Source organism: Populus euphratica, unplaced genomic scaffold (assembly GCF_000495115.2).
Source record: "Populus euphratica unplaced genomic scaffold, PopEup_1.0 scaffold16.1, whole genome shotgun sequence".
NCBI classification, from domain to species: Eukaryota; Viridiplantae; Streptophyta; class Magnoliopsida; order Malpighiales; family Salicaceae; genus Populus; species Populus euphratica.
In genome coordinates, this window is record NW_011499882.1 from 824,577 (window position 1) to 843,909 (window position 19,333).

The following is a 19,333-nucleotide window of genomic DNA, read 5'->3' on the forward strand; positions in this document are numbered from 1 at the left end:
GTTGAGAAGTACTAAATTGCTTTTTGATGCCAATATTTAAAATTTTTCATTTGATGGTATTTAAATATTTATTTCTAATGAGTTTAAAAAAGAGTAACATATTTATAAAAAGATCCTAATCGGGTGTAAATTTTTTAATGAGAGAGACAAAAATATCATTATATTATTAAAGTGAACAATGTAACTAGTCTACAACTAAAATATTTTTCACACTAGATTTAGCATTGTTCATATTTTCAGTTGTGTTAGCCTGGGAAAAACTTTCCCTGCTGTGCTATTTAATATAGATATGCAAATTAATCATGCAAATGCAGTCATGTACATGTAGAATTCAAATGAAATTTTAAAATAAAATAAAACATTAAAATCAAATTTGCATGTGGGCTGCAACTTGCGTGAAGCTTTGTAATTATGGTTGTCAATCAATAATGTGAAGTGATGTGATGTGAGAGAGAGAGAGAGAGAGAGTCATTAATGGAAACTTCTATGGTTGGTTGACCAACTGTCCCTTGAATGATTTTGGAGCTGTTTCTTACAAAGGTAATCCTTGGCTGTCACCTTCTATATGATATTACATTGGAAATTAATTTTTAAAATAGTTTCTAGCAAAGGTAATCCTTGGTTGTCACCTTTTATATGGTATTACACGGTAGAGTAATTTTTAAAATAGTTTTTTAAATACATTAATTAAAATAAATTTAAAAAAAATGTATATTATTATATTAAAATTATAAAAAATATTTAAAAATATATATTTATATTTATATTTATATTTTTTTAATATTTATATTACACGGTGGAGTACTAATTTATATTTTTTTAACTATTTTTTATTAATTTTAATATAATAATATAAAATTTTAAAAAAAGTATCTATTACTCGAATGTAGATTTATTTCCTATAATAAAAAGTTTCATGCAGGCACAAACTTACTTAATTAAATGATTTATTTTTTCAAATGCTGCCAAATATTACCGTTCTTTCCCCCCTATGCAATATTATAGTATGCATTAAGGGATGAGTCAATTTTGCGCAAAACTTGGCAGATTCCCCTGCATGATATTCCTCACTAACTCTGAAATCTAATTAAATTGGAAGATAGAAAACGAACAGCGAGAGAATACATTTTTCAAAATCAAAGTGGTCCAGCTTTGAGGGCCAAAACGATTATAGTATATATTTTAAAAGTATATTTAAAAAATTATATTTTTTATTTTTTTATATTATTTTTTTAATGTTTTCAAATTATTTTGATATGTTAATGTTCAAAATAAATTTTTAAAAATAAAAAAATATATTATTTTGATATATATCCAATAAAAAATACTCTGAAAAATAACTACTATCATATTCTCAAATACCCTATTATATTTTATATCATATATTTGAGTGAGTAACATATGATTATGGTAAAAAAAAAAAAAAAGGAGAAATGTACTGATTTGTGTTGGAGAAAAGTATATCATCTTAAGAAACTATACACATTGTTATATACAATCTAGGGATAGTGTTCCAACTTTTTCCAACTTAGAGTATTTAAATCTACAACCGTTAGCATTTTTAATTTGGATAGGGTTAGGTGGGGAACTTGCCCAACCTAACCTAATTTTTTTTTTTAAATAACAATCAAGTTTTAAGAATAATTTAAATCTTAAAAAATAAACCACATGAATCATAAAATAGAGTCTCAACTGTAAATTCATGCATAAAACTATAAGATTTCATATATGTTATTGAAATATATATATATATATATATATATTAAAAACTAAGTCGAATACTGATGAATCGGGTAAACTCCTTACCCATCTTCATATTAATTCAGGTCAAACATGATAAAAACTCATTTTATTAGATTAGATGACGTTGGATATCTGGAGAAATTGCCAATATTACACTAGATTTTGATTTTATCTCGAGACATGATATTACAAATAAAAAAGTAATTCTTACTGAATCATGTAGCTAGATCTATGTCTTATAGCAGCCTCTAGAGAAATATATACATTGTTTTTCCAGTAGCTTGTCAAAAAGTCTTATATGTTCATCGATTAAATGCACCAAATAATTGACCGAATGGACCATTCTATGTCCATAAAACATGTGTGCTGGTTAGGGCCTAAGTTGCTGGAGCTGCTGGACATAGGCTAGGGTTTAATTAGGAGTGGAAGAGGATATGTTTAGTCTTCGGTACAGAAGTGGAGCCATTGTTGAAGAGAGGATTTCGGGTACAGATGGGCTAATGGTCTACATGCCTAAATCATGCAAATAAATTAGTGAGAGACAGTCTTATTAATAACTTTATTCAATACAATATGTTTGGATCTTAATAATCATATATAATTTACTTAATTATTATATAATAGAGGAAGTCAACACACCTTCTAATTAATAAATCAAGAAGAAATAATAGTAAAAACAAACCCATATTGATCATCAAATGATTTCTTGAGTAGTGGTATCCTAATATTTTTAAAACTTCATCGATTATCTGTAATCGTAAATAAGTACATGATTAATTAATAAGGAAATCTTTATCACTTGTCCTTAAATTTGAGTTTGAAACCTCAAAATAAAAATTTTAAGCTTTAACTATCGGAATTTTTATTTAAAAATCAGTAATCGTTCCTAAGATCTTAATACTAAATATCTGTGATATTTCATCTTTCAAGAATTTTAAAGACAAATTAATTAATTGATTTAATAATTATAATAAGAATATGGATTAATTGCGATGTTTTCATTTACGTAGAGCCCACAATTCCCTCTTAATTGGAGCCTAGCAAGTGTAAATAGAATTGAATATATGAGGCCAATATATATATCGTCGTTATTTTATTGAATTATATACGTCTCCCTTATTGCATGCCATACATTAAATTACAGAGAAGAACAATTGTTTGATGTTGGCAACAAGAGCATTCCAACATGAAAATCAATCATACTTAAATATAAATCAGTAAAAGCATGAGAAAAACTACAAGCAGCGCATCTGTGGCAGTCCAATGTACAGATCAGTCTCCACGATTTCTGAACTCTTGCTACATGAGCTCAAGTATGACACCACTTGGTTCGATTGAGTTGATTGCTGCAATGGCTGTGCATCACACTAAACCAACACCAAGACAAATATATCAACAAAACTTTCAAACAAAGCCATTAGAATTTCTGACAGATGACAAGAAGACCATCCCATTAGAGAGGCACTATTAAAAAGAAGGGTGATTAGCATGGATGTTAGTATTAGAATAATTTAGATATAATTTTAGTAATAAATTAGTAACAAATTATATATATATATATATATATTAATTTTTTAATATTAACAACGGATTAGTAATGAAAAATCAAATACTAAAATATAAATTAATATATTAAAAATCAGCAACGAATTTACTATTGCTAATATGGTTGCTGTTAAAAAAATTTAACTTTTATAAAAAAAAAAACAATAAATAATAATCACCTTTTCTATACTTCTCTAGAAAACAAAAGAAACCCCACAATTGCAAAATTTCTTCATTCTTTGGAAGAACTCAATATTATCTCTTTCTATACTTCTTTATAAACCAAACTCATATCTCCTTTTCTATTCATTCTCCAGAAACCATACCTATATATCCCTTTCAATTCTACCTATTTCTGTCATGCGTTATTTTTCACAAATATAATTTTTTATTTTCTTAACTTCTTCTCTAGTTAATTCATGCTTCCAAACTTCTTCTCTGAGAGAGAGAGAGAGAGAGATTAGGAATGTTTTTGGCTTTAATTTGGGATTGTAATAGAAATCAACGAGAGATAAGGATAAAATTTTCCTAGGTATTGAGCAAAGTTTTCTCTAGAGGTTTTCGTTTGCCCTGCTCTTTTCAATCAACCTGTCGTCACCCCGCTTTGCAATATGAACGGATACAAAGAAAGAATGTAGGCAGCAAAAATGTAAAAGAGGGCAGATTGTGAAAATGTGAGTTTAATTTTGTGTTAATAAAAATATTAATATTATTGAAATTAAAATTGAATTGAATAAGAATTTTTAATCAACGAAATATTCGTTGTTAATTTATACATTCAGCAACTGAATTTCAGCAACGTATAATTAGTTACTAAATAAATCAGCAACTGATAATCCATTATAAAAAAATAAATATTTATTATTTGCATTTGAAATTATCTATTACTAATTTTATTGCTGAATTTTATCAATAATAGATTTTAATATTATCTATAACTGACTAATTAGTTGCTAATAGCTCATTTTTTAGCAGTGAGGTTTCTTAGCAGCCAAAGGGTTGAGAAATCAACATGGAATCGTTTTGATGTTTAGACGTTGTAGTAATGATCTGGTTAACTATGTTAAATTTTATCGTTAAAATCAATGAATTTATTTTAAAAAAACAAACAAACAAGGCTATTTTGAACAAAAATAATAACTCTGATTGCTCTATAATGTAAAACCCGGCCCATGGTACCATATTCATCATGATTTCAGAATACTAACCTTTGCTAAAAACAGTCATAGCGCATGTTAGGTTGAGAACTATATATGTATAACGAAAAGCAAGGGTTTACCTGTTTAGTTAGCATTGCATTCTCCATTAACAACAATCTTTCCTGAAATAGGAATGAGAAAACAATTAGAAGAAATTGCTTTAATACAACTGTAAAGCTAAACCAACACCTCTAATTACCTTTGCTTGCAGCTGTTCTATCTGCTCCTTGAATAACTGAGTCTGAATTATAACCAATAAAAACTTGTTAGCGTTTGAGTTTATTGATTAAACCCAGAACTCCTAATTAGGCAGTCCAAAGCTATCCAACAATCTTTTGTCTGCCACATTTGACACAGTTTCTTCAGAGAAACATATACCTTTCTAGCCCTGATTTTGCTTAAACTGATCTCAAGCTGATTGCCAATGTCATGGAGCTCTTCGGGAGAACATGAATCTAAATCTTGCCCTAAAAGCTTTCTAAGAAACAAATTTCAGAACTTCAGTGAGACCCAATAGCACACACACCAGACATAATCGCTATATAGAAAATTGGGAGAAGAAGAATCAAACTAGGTTATTCACCGTTGCAAAATCTCGATGATCTCAATCTTCTTGGCCATGTTTGCTGATTCTTGTCTTAATTGCTGCATGTCGAATTACTTACGGTGAAGAAATAGTGATTGACAAAGGAAGAGGCAATTTCTTGAACTAGACAGTCACACAGTCTTAACAATCTAATTACATATAAAGATTCACATGATAAAAGGCCTAACCTCCTTAGATTGTTCCATATCAATCCTGTCAGTGTGCAATTGCCTTGCATTTTTACGGTAACGATCAATCGTCTTTTGTATCCTGAAGCATCCCAAACATATAAGATAGCATCAAGTCATGAAGCTTTCCTTTATCCCTAAGGGAATAAGGGAGAACAAAACTAGAAGAACCACTCTATAATGCTTGTAAATCTTGACTATAACTTGAATATCACATATTGTTTCTGTTTCCTTGTTAAATTTCACAAGGATAACCTCCCTATGCTTAGCATCCAGTCCCTACGTTGCAGAAAACATAAAAGATAGCAAGTGGTAATGTACTCTTGGTGTGTATTCTAAGAACTCAGGGGATCAATTTTTAATAAATATTGAAAATTAAACTTCTTTTTACTTTCCATGTAAAAGCTAATCTTTATTGTGACGATCAGATTATTTCACGTTGTAACTTGTATTTATCTCAGCTCTCCTCCTTTCTAACGTAACAACTTACCACTAAAGTATATACCTCGATAATATATGGCTAGATGTATAGGATCCACTCATTCTATATATTAAACCTTTATGAAGTGATTTTAGAAGGAAAATCTGATAAGATTTAGCATCACTCAAAAAAATGGAACTAAAACTTTTTTATGAACAAATATCGAAGAGGCAGAATTTGTGTGTGTGATAGTGTATATTTGGTAGCTCTAGGATCTAAACCCAATTGGAGAAGAGAACAGATAAATGAGAACAAAAACAAAGGCTTACAAGGACAAAAGAAATATATAGTGTAAGGGTCAGAAAATTCTAACACAAGAACGAGTGGCTTCATCACCAGTCGATTCAGAGAGGATGACTAGCATTCTCAAGGCAGCTTGTAGTAACAGGCATCAAGAACAGTAGCAAACAAAAAGAGCTGCAACGTGTGGAGCCACACCAAGCATTTTTCAAAGCCTCTTTTTTGTAGCTTAACAGATTCGATCCACAATTTACTATACAGGACCAGACCCTTTTTGTAGAGTTGGCCGGTGATAATAGCTAAATATACCTGTAAACTCACATCAAGCTTCAATATTTCGAGCAAATAATTAATTTCTTATTTTCAATTTTCAATTGGTTTATATTTTTTTTTTTATTAATGTTCTTCAACTCAATATAATTAATTAGTACGAACACATATAGATGCTCCACATGAAGAAAATTTTGCAACAAAGCATGCCTCTAGTAGCTGATCGATGGATGAAAACAAGAAGATTATGATGCCTCCAGTTGCCTTTAGCACAGAGATTGAAGTACCTCCCACACACGTTGACAAGTAGATTAGGTCTCTTACAAGCATTTCAATATCGCACACAATGACACAAACAAGAACTAGCTATAGCACACAAGACAAAGTACAATACAAAGCAAAGACATCCAAATTCTTTCACAGCATAACTAGCTATAGCACACAAGACAAAGTACAATACAAAGCAAAGACATCCAAATTCTTTCACAGCATAAGATGTTGCTAAAACCAAAGAAACCATCAACTAAACTACAAATTACAGGTATATAATGAATCCATTGTCTTAAGATTTGTTTTGGAGTTCATGCTGCAATTGTAAAATGAAGTTAGTTTTCCACAATTTACACTTTGGTTTCAATCTAGAACTTAGGACCTGTTTAGTATTAATTTTCGACCTGTTTTTTTAATAAAAAAACTAATTAAAAGTAGGTTGCAAAGCAATACTAAACAAGCCTTAAAAACAATAATAAGACTATTCAATATACAAATCTCTTCCTGAATTATTGTCCATTTTTATTTTCACTTCAAGAAGAATATTTTTTATTTAAACTACAATTAAACGTGTGTAAAAGAATTTGCTTTAGTACATCAATTTTTATAACTAAAACCAATTGGCTAAAACTAGAAGTACAGTTGCTACTTGCTAGCACTCATCTTCTTTTTTCTTTTCTTTGTTCTCAAAACAAACAAATGGCCAAGGTCCATTTCTCAAGAAAGCATTAATTTTAGCCCTAGATGTCAAAGATCATAAAGGAAGAGGGGGGAAAAATCAAGGGTCATTGATGACTAAAATTTTCTATCTATCTATCTGATTCGCCCTCAAAGCATTTCCTTATGATATGCAAATCTGAAAGGACCACTGTAAAATCTATATGGTACAATTTAATGAGTTGAAATTTCATCGCTTCCCTCGATATAGGACCCCTACAATATCGTACATACATTTGTCTTCACCATTGAACCTAGCTAACGAAACATGGGATGACAGATTCTGCTGGTGACAGGCCATGGAGGATGCAGCAAAGTTTTCATGCCATTTTCAACTCTATTAAGTATTTCAAGTCAGTCTCCTCTAGGCATGTACTTAGAGAGCCATATAAAACAATAGAGCCATCTTAATTAATACAATATGCACTCTGCATCTCTCCCTAAAGCTTTCTTAGCTAATCCATCTGCCAAATCATTAGCTTCTCTAAAGACATTTCTTTAGTTAATAATACTGATCTTTTCTATATATTATGCATCATCAAAAACAAGGTCAAAGCAATCAAGGAAGGAGAAAGAAAAAGAAACATACTGATCAGTGCTTGCAAACTTGAAGAGTGTTCCTTTCTGTGAAAATATGATCACAGCAACTTCAGCATCGCACAGAATTGATAGCTCATAAGCTTTCTTCAATAACCCATTTTTTCTCTTGGAGAAGGTCACTTGCCTGCTAGTTGCATTCTCTATCCTTTTCAGCTGAATCTTTCCTCTCGCCATGTCCTCCTAGTTCACATATTCATAGAAAATCTAAACCAAGTTATAAAGGATTCTCAATGAAACCCTAAAGTTAGAATTAAAAAAAAAATAAAAAAGAAAAAGAGCTAGTATCATTTTTGAAATGATACAATATCTCACCAAATCCCAGAAATCTTGTGTTTAAGCTCAAGAAAATTTTACAACAACCAACAAAACTCCAAAGAAACTAGAAATCCTTACAGAATGGACGCTAGGGATGATTAAAAACATGAAAAAGCACACCGAAATTCAGTCTAAAGTCCTATGGTTAAGAAATGAATTCATGAAGGTGTTTCCTATATATATAGAGAGAGAGAGAAGGGACAGAAGGAGGAGGTATATGTTATCAAAACGGTATAACGGGAAAGAATCAAAGACAGTAAAAAACCCTAGAATAGTAAGATTCACATAGCGGCAGAGGATATTCAGATTGGTGGGTTGAAGATTGATGAATGGATGGATAGATAGATGGATGGATCTCTTTATTCTATGACCACAAATTCTCTAATCTTTCATCAATCTTCAATGCTCTCAAAGAGAAGAAAGGAAAAGGCAAATATGTTTGCAATAAAAATAAATTCTAAACTAATTAAGAATGCATTAAGAAATTTAGAAGCCTCATCGCCTTGTCTACCCTTTTTTTGGTAAAATTAAGGAAAAATCAAAGATAGATAAGGAAAGAAAGAAAAAAATTTAGTGATTAAAATATTTAAAAGTTTAGAAACGCAGAAAATTAAATAAAAAAAATAGAAAGGAAATATGGAAAGTAGACATTAACAATTGGCATGTCTCTATCATCGTACCATGATTTATGCAAAGGATCCATAAAATCTTGACACGTTAAAAGATAGTCACATCGACCAATGAGCAAAGACTGTGTCACGTGGGTCTTTTGCTTGTACAATGTTTCTGTTTTTTTAATCATTGAGAGACAATTGGAATTTCTTTTTGGTGAAAAGAAACAATTGGAAAAACGATCGATTAAAGAAAACAAATGAACAATTAGAATTAGCAGAGCTGTAAACAAGTAAAGGTTGTTCTTGAATCTACATAAATATTGGATATTTGCTGAGCATTTATATTTATTAAACTCAACATTCTTCAATGAATTGATCTTTAAATGTTTTTTTATGTTACAGTAATTTTTATGGTTATGATTTTAAAAAATAATTTAAAAAAACTTTTAGTTGTAATTAAAAAATTTATTAAAAACATTGAAAAATGGTTTTTTGCATGTAAAATAAGTGAAAATTAGATTATAATAAATAATAAACATGTTGTTTTGTTATTTTACTTTTTACAAAATTAATATTTGAAACACAATTATATATGAGATCCAATACAAAAATAAAAGCTATTTAACTAACCAGGTGATTTTTTTCTATGTGCTTGGAAAAAAAAACAAAGTGATTACAATAAAAAAATTTATCTTAATCAATTTATTTAAAACTTGGATTTTGATTTTAAATCACTTCAAAAATTATTAAGATCAAAACTTAAAACAACATTTTAAGTTTTTATCCAAATTATATAGCTTTAATTTTTTTTATTTTAATTTTGTATAATACAACATTGTTTTAAACAAAAAAATTAAAAAAATAAATCTACATTAACTCATTAACTTGAGAATTGGCTCACCCAACTTATGATTTAGATATTAGATCAAACTAGGTAACTATATCTACTTGTATTTAAGTTTATTTTTATAACAGCAATATTAGAAATAATATTAATTGAAATATAAATATTTTTATTCTCAATGATGGGCTAAAGAAATATTTTTATTTTATTTAAATTTAACTAGATATTTACACCTAATTAATGTATTTAAAAAAAAAATTCTCAATTTGTTTGGATAGGGATTCAAGAGGGTGTGTACATCCACATTTATGAAACTGATAGCACTCAATTGCAAATGTATCATTGCCATATATAAATGTATAACTTTGGCAAATCTGCTAATGTAATTGCTAAAATATTAATTAATTCATTGAATGTTAGATGAACAAACATTTCCACAATTGATTTTTTATATATATAATAATCAAGAGAATATATTAAAATAGTAAAACATGAAATTTTGAATTAAAAATTATCTAAAATAGCGGTAAAAAACAGTTTCGTTGTTTATTTATCCAATTCAGAGTAACTTCTTATAAAGATTAAGTTAACATGGATAATTGGTTATGTTTATAATAAAAAAATCCAGTACTTGAACGAATGAGATTTCATAACAATTATAGCAAAAAAAAAAAGTAAAAATAAATATTATTAAATTTGATTATAGTCTACAAGTTAATTCCATCATGGTTTTGGTAAAAAACTAACGTTAATCTAGTCCATGTCAAGACCAAATTGAGGTTGGTAAATGTGAATTAGGGAGGAAGAGACTTGATTGTCTTAAGGTTACGTAAGAAGTTGATTAATGATGATGTTCAGCTGTGGCAGACTGGTTGGTGTGTCTGGGTAGGGTCTACACTCTACATTTCCCATTAGGTAGGAGGAGCTGTCTGGGACCTTGCAGCTTTTGATGTTGGAATTTTTATTTAAATTAGGTAAATTAAAAGTTTGAGGAGAATATTTTATTTTTATTTTTGAAAAAAAATCAATTATTATATTTTTATTTCTTTTTGATTTTAAAACATGATATTTAATAAATATTATTATTTTTAAATATGATAAAATATTTATTGTGTTTTAAAATAGTAATATTTAAATATATCATGCTTTTAAAATATAATAATGGCTAGAAAATCAGTTGGTTGGATACAAATATATATTTGATCGATCATTTTAAATAAAAATAATAATTTTATAATTTTTTTTATTTTATATATATATTAGGAGTAAAATTATAAATCTTTGTCAAACTTGTATACTTAAAAAAAAATACTCCAATTAAAATTTTAAAAAAATTTCGTTTATATAATAGTTTTTATAGGCAATTCTAAACAGTTAGGTATAAATCTACTATAATTAGATGAAAATCTATTACAAATAGATTATGTGGATAACCTAGCAAATATATTTATAAATGAATAGTACAAACCTAAATTTAAAAAAATATTTGGTTACAACAAATTAAATTGATAGTTTAAAAATATCAAAAAAATTTATTCAACTGTTAAATTACTTTTAGATTTTTATAGGAGTTTTTGAATGTTGTTTTTTTTAGAGTTATTATAAAATTGTTACCCCAGTTATTAAATCTTTACATTTCAAAAATCTTGTTCTAGGATTCTAATTTTGATAATTTTATAATTTTTTTATAAACTAATAAATCAGTTAATCTTAAATTTAAATAAATATTATAATTATCAACCGCTACATCAATTAGAAATTTATTATGGTTATTCACCGTGACTTTTAAAAATGTACTATTTACCAAAAAATATTGCTTCTTTTATTTTGCCATTTGTTTGCATTACATGCCAATTGCCCACTTTATCCACTGGCCATATCTAATGTTGGATTTGCACCACCAGACAAAATAAAACGTTTCGATCAACCATAGGTTTTCAAATCTTTGTTGGATTCGCACTCATTGGACAAAATTACACGTTTCAATCTTTGATGAATTTTATTATGATTATAAGACACATTATTATAATGCTATTAACATATTACAAAGAAAGTGTGAAGCTGAAATAATTCATCCAAAACGCCCTTTGATCTTAGCATATAGGAGGAGGGACATTAGGTTTTAGTTTGCATACCTTTACGGATATATAAATAAAGATTATAGTTTTGTATAGATCCTATGTCACTATGAGGGAGTTCTTATCACCCTTCTCTCATATATGTCATCCATTTTTATCAATCTCATCATATTCTCTTTTTGATGAATTCTTAAAAAAAAAAACTGTAATAAACTCATCATATTCTCTTTTTGATGAATTCTTCAAAAAAAAAACTGTAATAAACACAATGAAATTTGATCATATGTCAATAGTTGACACCCTTGTTATGTTATAAGTAGGATTTTAAGTTAGTTTTTAATGTACGAGAAAAAGGTGTTGATGTTATATATGACTATATTTTCCAATATAATGTGTTTTTTTTTAAGTTTTAAAAATTAAAAAATATATATATTTTTTACGCTTAATAAAATGAAATGAAAACTATATAAATTGATAAATAAATAAATAATTGTTAATGTTAATTAAAGATTAAAACATGTAATTAATCTTCCTTTTAAAAAGCAAAAGATTAGTGTAAATGCAAATATTTTACTTTAGTTTTTTTTTTTCGTTTTTCTTTTTTTATTTATGTTAAAAATTTATTTTTATTGCTATATAAAAATGACTTTTATTTTTTATAAATGAATCTTGCAAATACAACTTATCTAACTAAAACCTAAAATATAAAATATAAAGATAAATTAAAACAACTTATTTGAAGTATTATGAAAATACATAAACAATTCAAAAGATTAATTACTATTTTTAAAAATAAATTTAAACTAAATAATTTAAAAATGAGAGAGAGTGTATTAATTAAAATTTAAATTATAAAAATAATTAATGAAAATTAAATGTAAGGAATAAAATATATATGCAAATGAAAATATTTTACTTTGATTATATTTTTTATTTTATATCTTTTTAAGTTATCTTAGATCTAGTTAATTTATATTTCTATGCATAAATATTTTTTATTTTTATAAATGTATCATGTATTTACAACTAATCTATCTAAAATTTAAAGATAATGTATAATAATCTCTTTGAAGTATTATGAAGTTATACAAACAATTTAAAAGATTAATTATTATTTAAGAAAGTTAAACTAAATAATTTTAAAAATAAAAAAGGGTATTAATAGAAATTTAAATTAAAAAATTAATGAAAACATAAAAGATAAGGGGGTAAATTGCATGCTTGGCCTAAAATGAAGAAGCTTATATGTGCCTAGTTGAGTTTTTTTTTTTAAAAAAAAATAGACTATATGTCATTCACTCTAATCTTTTTATTAATAGATGACAATCTTTTATTGGAGCATTTTCCAATCACTTTTGATAATAATAATTAAAAATTTAGAGTTCGAGTTCTAGTAATTAAAAACCTTATTTACAACTTGTTTTCATCAAAAAATTCTTTAAAAGCATTCTAAAAACTTCAATAAAGATATTTCAATTATATAATACATTTTCATTAATTTAAAAACACAAAATTAAACTAAATTAAAACAGCATTAATTTAAAAACATAAAATTAAACTAAATTAAAACAGAATTCATATGTCTTAATTTATTTTTATTGGGCAAAACTACAACTATTAAACTCTTATATTTAAGACAAATTTATTTACACAAAGTTTAGCTTTTCTATGGTAAGAATGTAGTTCGATGAACACTTTATTTTTTTTTTCAATAATTTTTTCTCTCCTAATCATTCACAAACTAAAATGTGATAAAAATAAAATTATGGATTGAAACATTAAAATTTAAAATAACAAGGGCTAAAGAATAATAATTTGAAACTTTAGAGATGAATTTGAAGTTTTATGTGTCCTTTTGGATGGTGAAATTTAAAAGGCTATGTTTTTCTTTTATGTTAATTTTTGTCCTTTTTATCAATTTTTTTAACCATAAACTAAACTTTCAAATTGAAATATTGATCTTCAAGCTAATGTTAGGATGTTAAATTATACATTAGATACATGAAAGCATGCAAATAGAAATATATCCAAACACATAAAACAATACCAAAATAATTTAGAAGGATAGAATTTAAAGGGAATAAAGTTTAACAACTAAAATGCAAATAATAAGTCTTAATATATCTAAAAAAAAAGAGCAATAAACAAGAGAGTGAATAATGAAAAGTGAAATGTGAATGTTTGAATAATATTTTAATGTTGAATCACCTATCTATTTTATTATATAATTAATATTGATTGTAATATATTTACTTGTTGATTATCCATTCACGAAATTAACATACTAATATTTCAGCCGTCAAGTTATCAATAGATTAATATTTGTTATCAAGTTATAAATAGGTTAACATAGTAATCATAATAAATATATTAATATATTAACTTGTTAACCATCATAACAAAAACTAAAAGAGATTAAGGTTTTACTTTATATTTTTCATAATAAAACTATAATTTTGCCCTTAGTTGGCAAAATCATTTAACTTTGTTAAAAGCAGGGAGGTTTTTTTTTTTTTATGAAACCACTAGCCATTTTAAGAAAGAAAGACTATAAATAGTCTTTTTGTATTTTTATTATATAATGTAATTATTTTATTACTGTTAATAATAAAAGAAAAATTAAACTTTGGTCAAGGAATTTTTAGTCATTGATTTAGGGATTATTTTGTCTTTTTAATTGGTTATTTAGTAGTTAATGGTATTGTCAGGGGAAGCAAAATAATCTCATAAATAAAAGAAAAAAAGGAAGCACTTGAACAATGTATATCAAATTCAAATAACGTGTGTGACACCATCCTGTGGCCAAAATCTTGCTTTCATGACGGCGAACAGAGTGTATCCGACATTCCTTTCATATACAAGTGATTTGTATGCCTTAATTGTTGCCAGTTTAATGTTTCTGATCTTTTTTTTTTTCTTTTTCCCTCTTCATTACTCGATTTTCATGTTGGTTATCAAAAAAATCAAATCAACCCTTAAGATTTGTTGTATATAAGCTTTCGTTTCTATTCTTTTTATTAAATTTTTTTATTTAGAATAATTATGAAATTAAGGACTTTTTTTTTAATTTCATCCCCCAATAAATTTTTTTATTTATTAAATTTGATTCTTATTTTTTTTTAAGTGGCTTTTAATTATTATTATTTTTATAATTTTATCCTTCTTAAGTTTTCGTTTCCGATCAAATCTAATCATTTTCTTTATTGCTTCTTCTTCTTTTTAACTTGTAAGGGTTTTTTAGATTAATTTTTTTATTTTTTCATTTAATATTTAAATGATCAAATGTTTAGTTTTTTAATTGAGTATTTTTAAAAATTAAACCTGATTTATGAAGTTAACATGGTCTTCCTTGTTTTTTTTTTCCTTTCCCTTTTAAAGCATTCTTTCATTCTACAACATTTTGTTATTTTTTATTCAGTATATATGAAATTTTTGAGTCATTTTATGGGATTTTTTAGTTGTTTTGAAGATAATATAGGTCACCTTTCTATATATTGTTTTTTTTATCTTTGTTAAATTTAGTTTTTTTAAAGGATTTTTAAAAAAAATTAAATTATATGACTTCATCCGCCAACATTTAATTCTTCAAGTGTTGAGCTTTTGGGTTGATCCCGGGTCGATAATTTATTGAATTGTGATTTTGAAAGTTTAACCTAAATTTAAAAAGTTCATTCGAGCTTGCTTGAATTTTTTTCCTTTATTATTTTTTTATTTTTTGCGATCTCAGGTTTATCTTTCTTTTAAAAATAACAAGGATTGCCTTGGGGTTTTTTTTTTGTATTTGTTAAATTTAGCTTTTTAAAAAAAAATTATTTTTTTATCAATCAAATTAAATTTATTTATTTTATCCTATAACATTTAATTTGATGGGTGTTAAGTTTCTTAATTTAGCCTAAGTATATAATTTTACAGGCTACGAGTTTAAGAGATTAACCTGAATTTATAAAGTTCACTTAAACTTGCCTCTTTTTTTTCCTTCTTTTTTTTAGGTTCATTTTTTTGTTGTTTTTTCCATCAATTTTTTTTATTTTCTTTCTATTAGATTTTTTTTTTTATGGTTTTGAAAGTAACAATAGTTAACTTAGATTGTTTTTTCAAACTTTGTTGAATCTAGCTTTTTAAAAATAAACTTTATTTTTTACTTAAATTAAATTAATTTTGTGAGAGTAAGCATGAAATGCTTGGTTCATAGTGTTTTTTTTTTGTTTTTGTTTTAGTCATCTGATAGCCCGTATAACTTCTTTCAATTACCAAATTCATAAATTTTCTTATTTATTTTAAAACATTTATATGCATGAACATTTTTTTTATATTGACAAAGAATTAGCCCAACCCCTCGCATGGCACAGATTATTTATGTTGTATTTATCTTTCATAAATATTTTGGTATGAAGGGTGATTGATCTAGGGATTATTTGAAATTATAGTAACTGTAGCGGTTCAAAATATTTTTTTACTTAGAAATGCATCATAATGAAGTTTTTTTATTTTTTAAAAATTATTTTTAACAATTAATATATCAAAATAATCTAAAAATAAAAAAAATATTTTTAGCTAAAAAAATTAAAAAATTTAAAAATACAGTTTATACCACATTCCTAAACACTTCGCTGAGATATCTTTCTTCATTAAAGTTTTGGGTTCAAACTTTAGAATTAGTATCTAGAATATTTTACTAGTTTTTTTTTTTCTTAACACAACAAATCGGAGGTACTTGTAAGATCATCCAAGGATGATATTTAATTTTGATTAACACCAGCTAGAGTTTAAGGATATCTCTGCTGTCAATTAAAAAAAACTCTACCATAAAAATAGAATGATTTTTCTAGATAATATCAACTACTGATAAGATGGTTCTGATAAAAGGTTAAAAGAGAAAAATAGAAATTGAATTATTCTGTATAGTTAAAAAAAAAAGGAAAAGGAAAAGGAAAATATTCTTCTTGTGGGCTTGGTGATTGGATATTCAAAACCAGAAGTGGCCCAATACAGATCCATTTTGATGAAGATTTAGCCCAAAATAGAAACACAAATGAAGTACATGAAACTAGAGCTGCACTTCAATGGCAGAAACAGAGAAAACTGGAAGAATACAATATAGGCAAAGATGGGAGATAGAACAGAAGCAGAAAACAAAACATCATCAAAGTCGAAGTGGTCTCTCATGAAAAACAAGAAGAATCTCCAAATTACTCGTCTCAAAGCGAACGATCTCTTTACTGTAAGTTTTATCGTTTCTTTTGGACAAATTTCTGTTATTTACGGTCAAGATTTAGTAATTGCAATCATGCCCAATTTGGGTTTTTAAGTGTTTGAATGATTTTTTTGTTTAAAATTCTGTTCTTTGAGTGGTTTTTTGACATGGGTTCTTGTAGTTGGGGTAGGTAATTGACTGTAAAGGGGTGAAATTGAAAGGGATATGAGCAAGAGGGGGCTGAGTTAAAGTTTAAATCTTTGAGCTTTGATTGTGTTGAAGGGATTAAATATGAAGCTGGTTTTGAGAATTGAGAGCCATTTTCTTCATTTTTGAGATGAGTTGTGTGGGGTTTAAGATTGTTTAATGATCATATGATTAATAATCTTAGTTTGGACTTGTGTCTATTAGTTGTTTTAAAAGCTTGGATATGATGTTAGGTTGACTAGCTGAGCTCGAAAAGTACGTTGTTTGGTGTCCATAGTTTCCTTTAGAGCGATTAATTAAGGTTTCCCCTTGGGTTGCATGGTGATGTGCAATCAGAAGTAATAGATTTTGGGTCTCTCGAAGAACAGGTTTGATGTGAATTGAAATTACAAGGTAAGAGTTATGTCATGAAAATTTCGAGAAAAGAGGAAAAATCCGTAAGCAAATATAGTCTCTATCTGAAGCACATGCCTGGACTGGATATCTGCAGTGTTCGTTAAAAATAACAAATCTTTGTTCATCTTTGTTCAGCTGTATGAAGTGAGGAATATTTGAATTATTTGATCCTGGCGTGAAGGGTAAGTCCTGGATATGCTTGTAGAAGCAATTTTTCTTTCTTGCATTTTTTGGCCATTTTATTATTGAAATAGTTATAATTCGTGTAGTAAATTCAGGTGCAAGATTTCTTCTCTTCTGCTGAATTAAAGGCATTTGTTAAAGTCGCAGAATCTATTGGCTTTGTTCACCGAGAGAGTCTTGGTCCAACACATGGTGAAGCTTATAATGATCCTTTTCTTGCAAATATGTTATGGAGTCAGGACTTAGCAAATTATTTTCTGATATCAGATTCTACAGGTTTATTGAGTTCTATTTCCTCACACTTTTCATATCTTATAGAGATATATGTAGTTCCTATGCTATTTCATATATATATATATTGTTGCGCATTGCCAGCTAGTTTATAAAACTTTTATGAGCTATGAATTTGTTCACGGAATATCACTTTGTATGTGCGGCTAATTAATGAGTTGCAAGCAATCCATAAAAATGCTGTAACTTTATTGTCTTACGGAAGATTATCATTCACATGATGAGCCTGCTAGTTTAGAATTAAAAATTAATTGAGTTTAGTTGCTGTCCAGTTGAGTTTTATGCGTAGAAATATCTGTATTGCCTGCATGCTTCTATTGTACTTTGATTGCTTTATAAGAAGTAAAGATAAAGTCTTTGTTCTGCCTGTTTACTTTGGGATTTCATGCTACTTTTTCAGGTAAAAGTTTGGTCCGCACTTTGGATGACATGTTGATGGAAGTGTTAATCTAGGTGATGGGAAGTGCGACTCTTTTAATATATTTAAGTGTTGCGAATAAAGCCAAAACTAAAACTGCTCCAAACAGCCAGTTGGATTCTTCCTCAGAGCCTCTAGTTGGAGGAGAACTGTCTTCTATGGCTCAAGGAATAGTGTTTTGGTTGATGTAAATTTCCTTCATTTTATCTTTATAAATCTGTTTTTCCCCTCTTGTGCCTTTCATCTGTGTTTCTTCAACAATCTTTTTTATTATTCTTTGCCTTATGAACGAGTCTAAGTTTTTATTTAATCAAATGTACACTGTCTTGATTCTTATTGTTCCCATCTGTACTCTGTAGGTGGCTCCTGCTGAAGGGATGGTTCTCCTACATATTCATGGGGACAATTGTATGCTGCATGAAGCTCGGAATGTTACCAAGGGTGTGAAATACATTTTCCGTACTGATGCGTGTTTTGCTTGAATCTCTAGGATCTTTTTTATATCAAGCAATCTCTGTAAGCTTTTCACTTTAGGTCCCTCAACTTATACTGTCTTGTATTTTCCTGTGTTAAAACAGGATCCCGACTTGTAATATTTTTAATTTTTCTTGGGTTCATCTGGGGATTACATTTGGAATTTTGGCACATCTTGTTGTAATTTACTATTCTTCTTAGACAAACCCAATTTTTGTATTGTGGAGGTAACTCAACATGTAAAATGAGCCGGCGTGGGTGTAGCTCTTGTAATGCCAGGATTCCATTGTTCTTTCTGTATGCTGCTGCTGAACAATGGTGTTGTAGAATGCACATTAGTCTGTTGACTTTGCCTTCTTCTTTTCTGAAAGGCAGTCTGTTGGCGATTTGTCATTACTGGGTTGTGATTTGAATATCTTGTCCATGCATCAAAAATATCTCTTAGTATTGACAGGGTGATAGTTACCTAGCTAAAACTTC

At 27.6% G+C, this 19,333-nt stretch overlaps 1 protein-coding gene and 1 long non-coding RNA gene across 3 annotated transcripts; one reads left to right on the top strand and one right to left on the bottom strand.

Moving 5' to 3' along the window:
- Positions 1–2,806: 2,806 nt before the first annotated feature.
- On the bottom strand, positions 2,807–8,702 carry LOC105129601 (MADS-box protein SOC1-like). 2 transcript variants are annotated; one of them, XM_011031722.1, is made up of 8 exons: positions 8,152–8,702; positions 7,829–8,043; positions 5,262–5,343; positions 5,071–5,132; positions 4,866–4,965; positions 4,687–4,728; positions 4,568–4,609; positions 2,807–3,110 (listed from the first exon to the last, which is right to left on the bottom strand). In XM_011031722.1, the coding sequence occupies exons 2-8, from the start codon at positions 8,011–8,013 to the stop codon at positions 2,979–2,981; spliced, it is 645 nt and encodes a 214-aa protein (XP_011030024.1). In that variant the 5' UTR covers positions 8,014–8,043; positions 8,152–8,702; the 3' UTR covers positions 2,807–2,978. The 2 variants fall into 2 exon arrangements, with proteins under 2 accessions (XP_011030024.1, XP_011030023.1); XM_011031721.1 differs by having other exon boundaries at positions 7,829–8,019; positions 8,152–8,700.
- LOC105129600 (uncharacterized) lies at positions 5,350–7,293 on the top strand. Its single transcript, XR_843107.1, has 2 exons — positions 5,350–6,657; positions 6,724–7,293. It is a non-coding gene; the product is annotated as an uncharacterized LOC105129600 (long non-coding RNA).
- Positions 8,703–19,333: the final 10,631 nt, after the last annotated feature.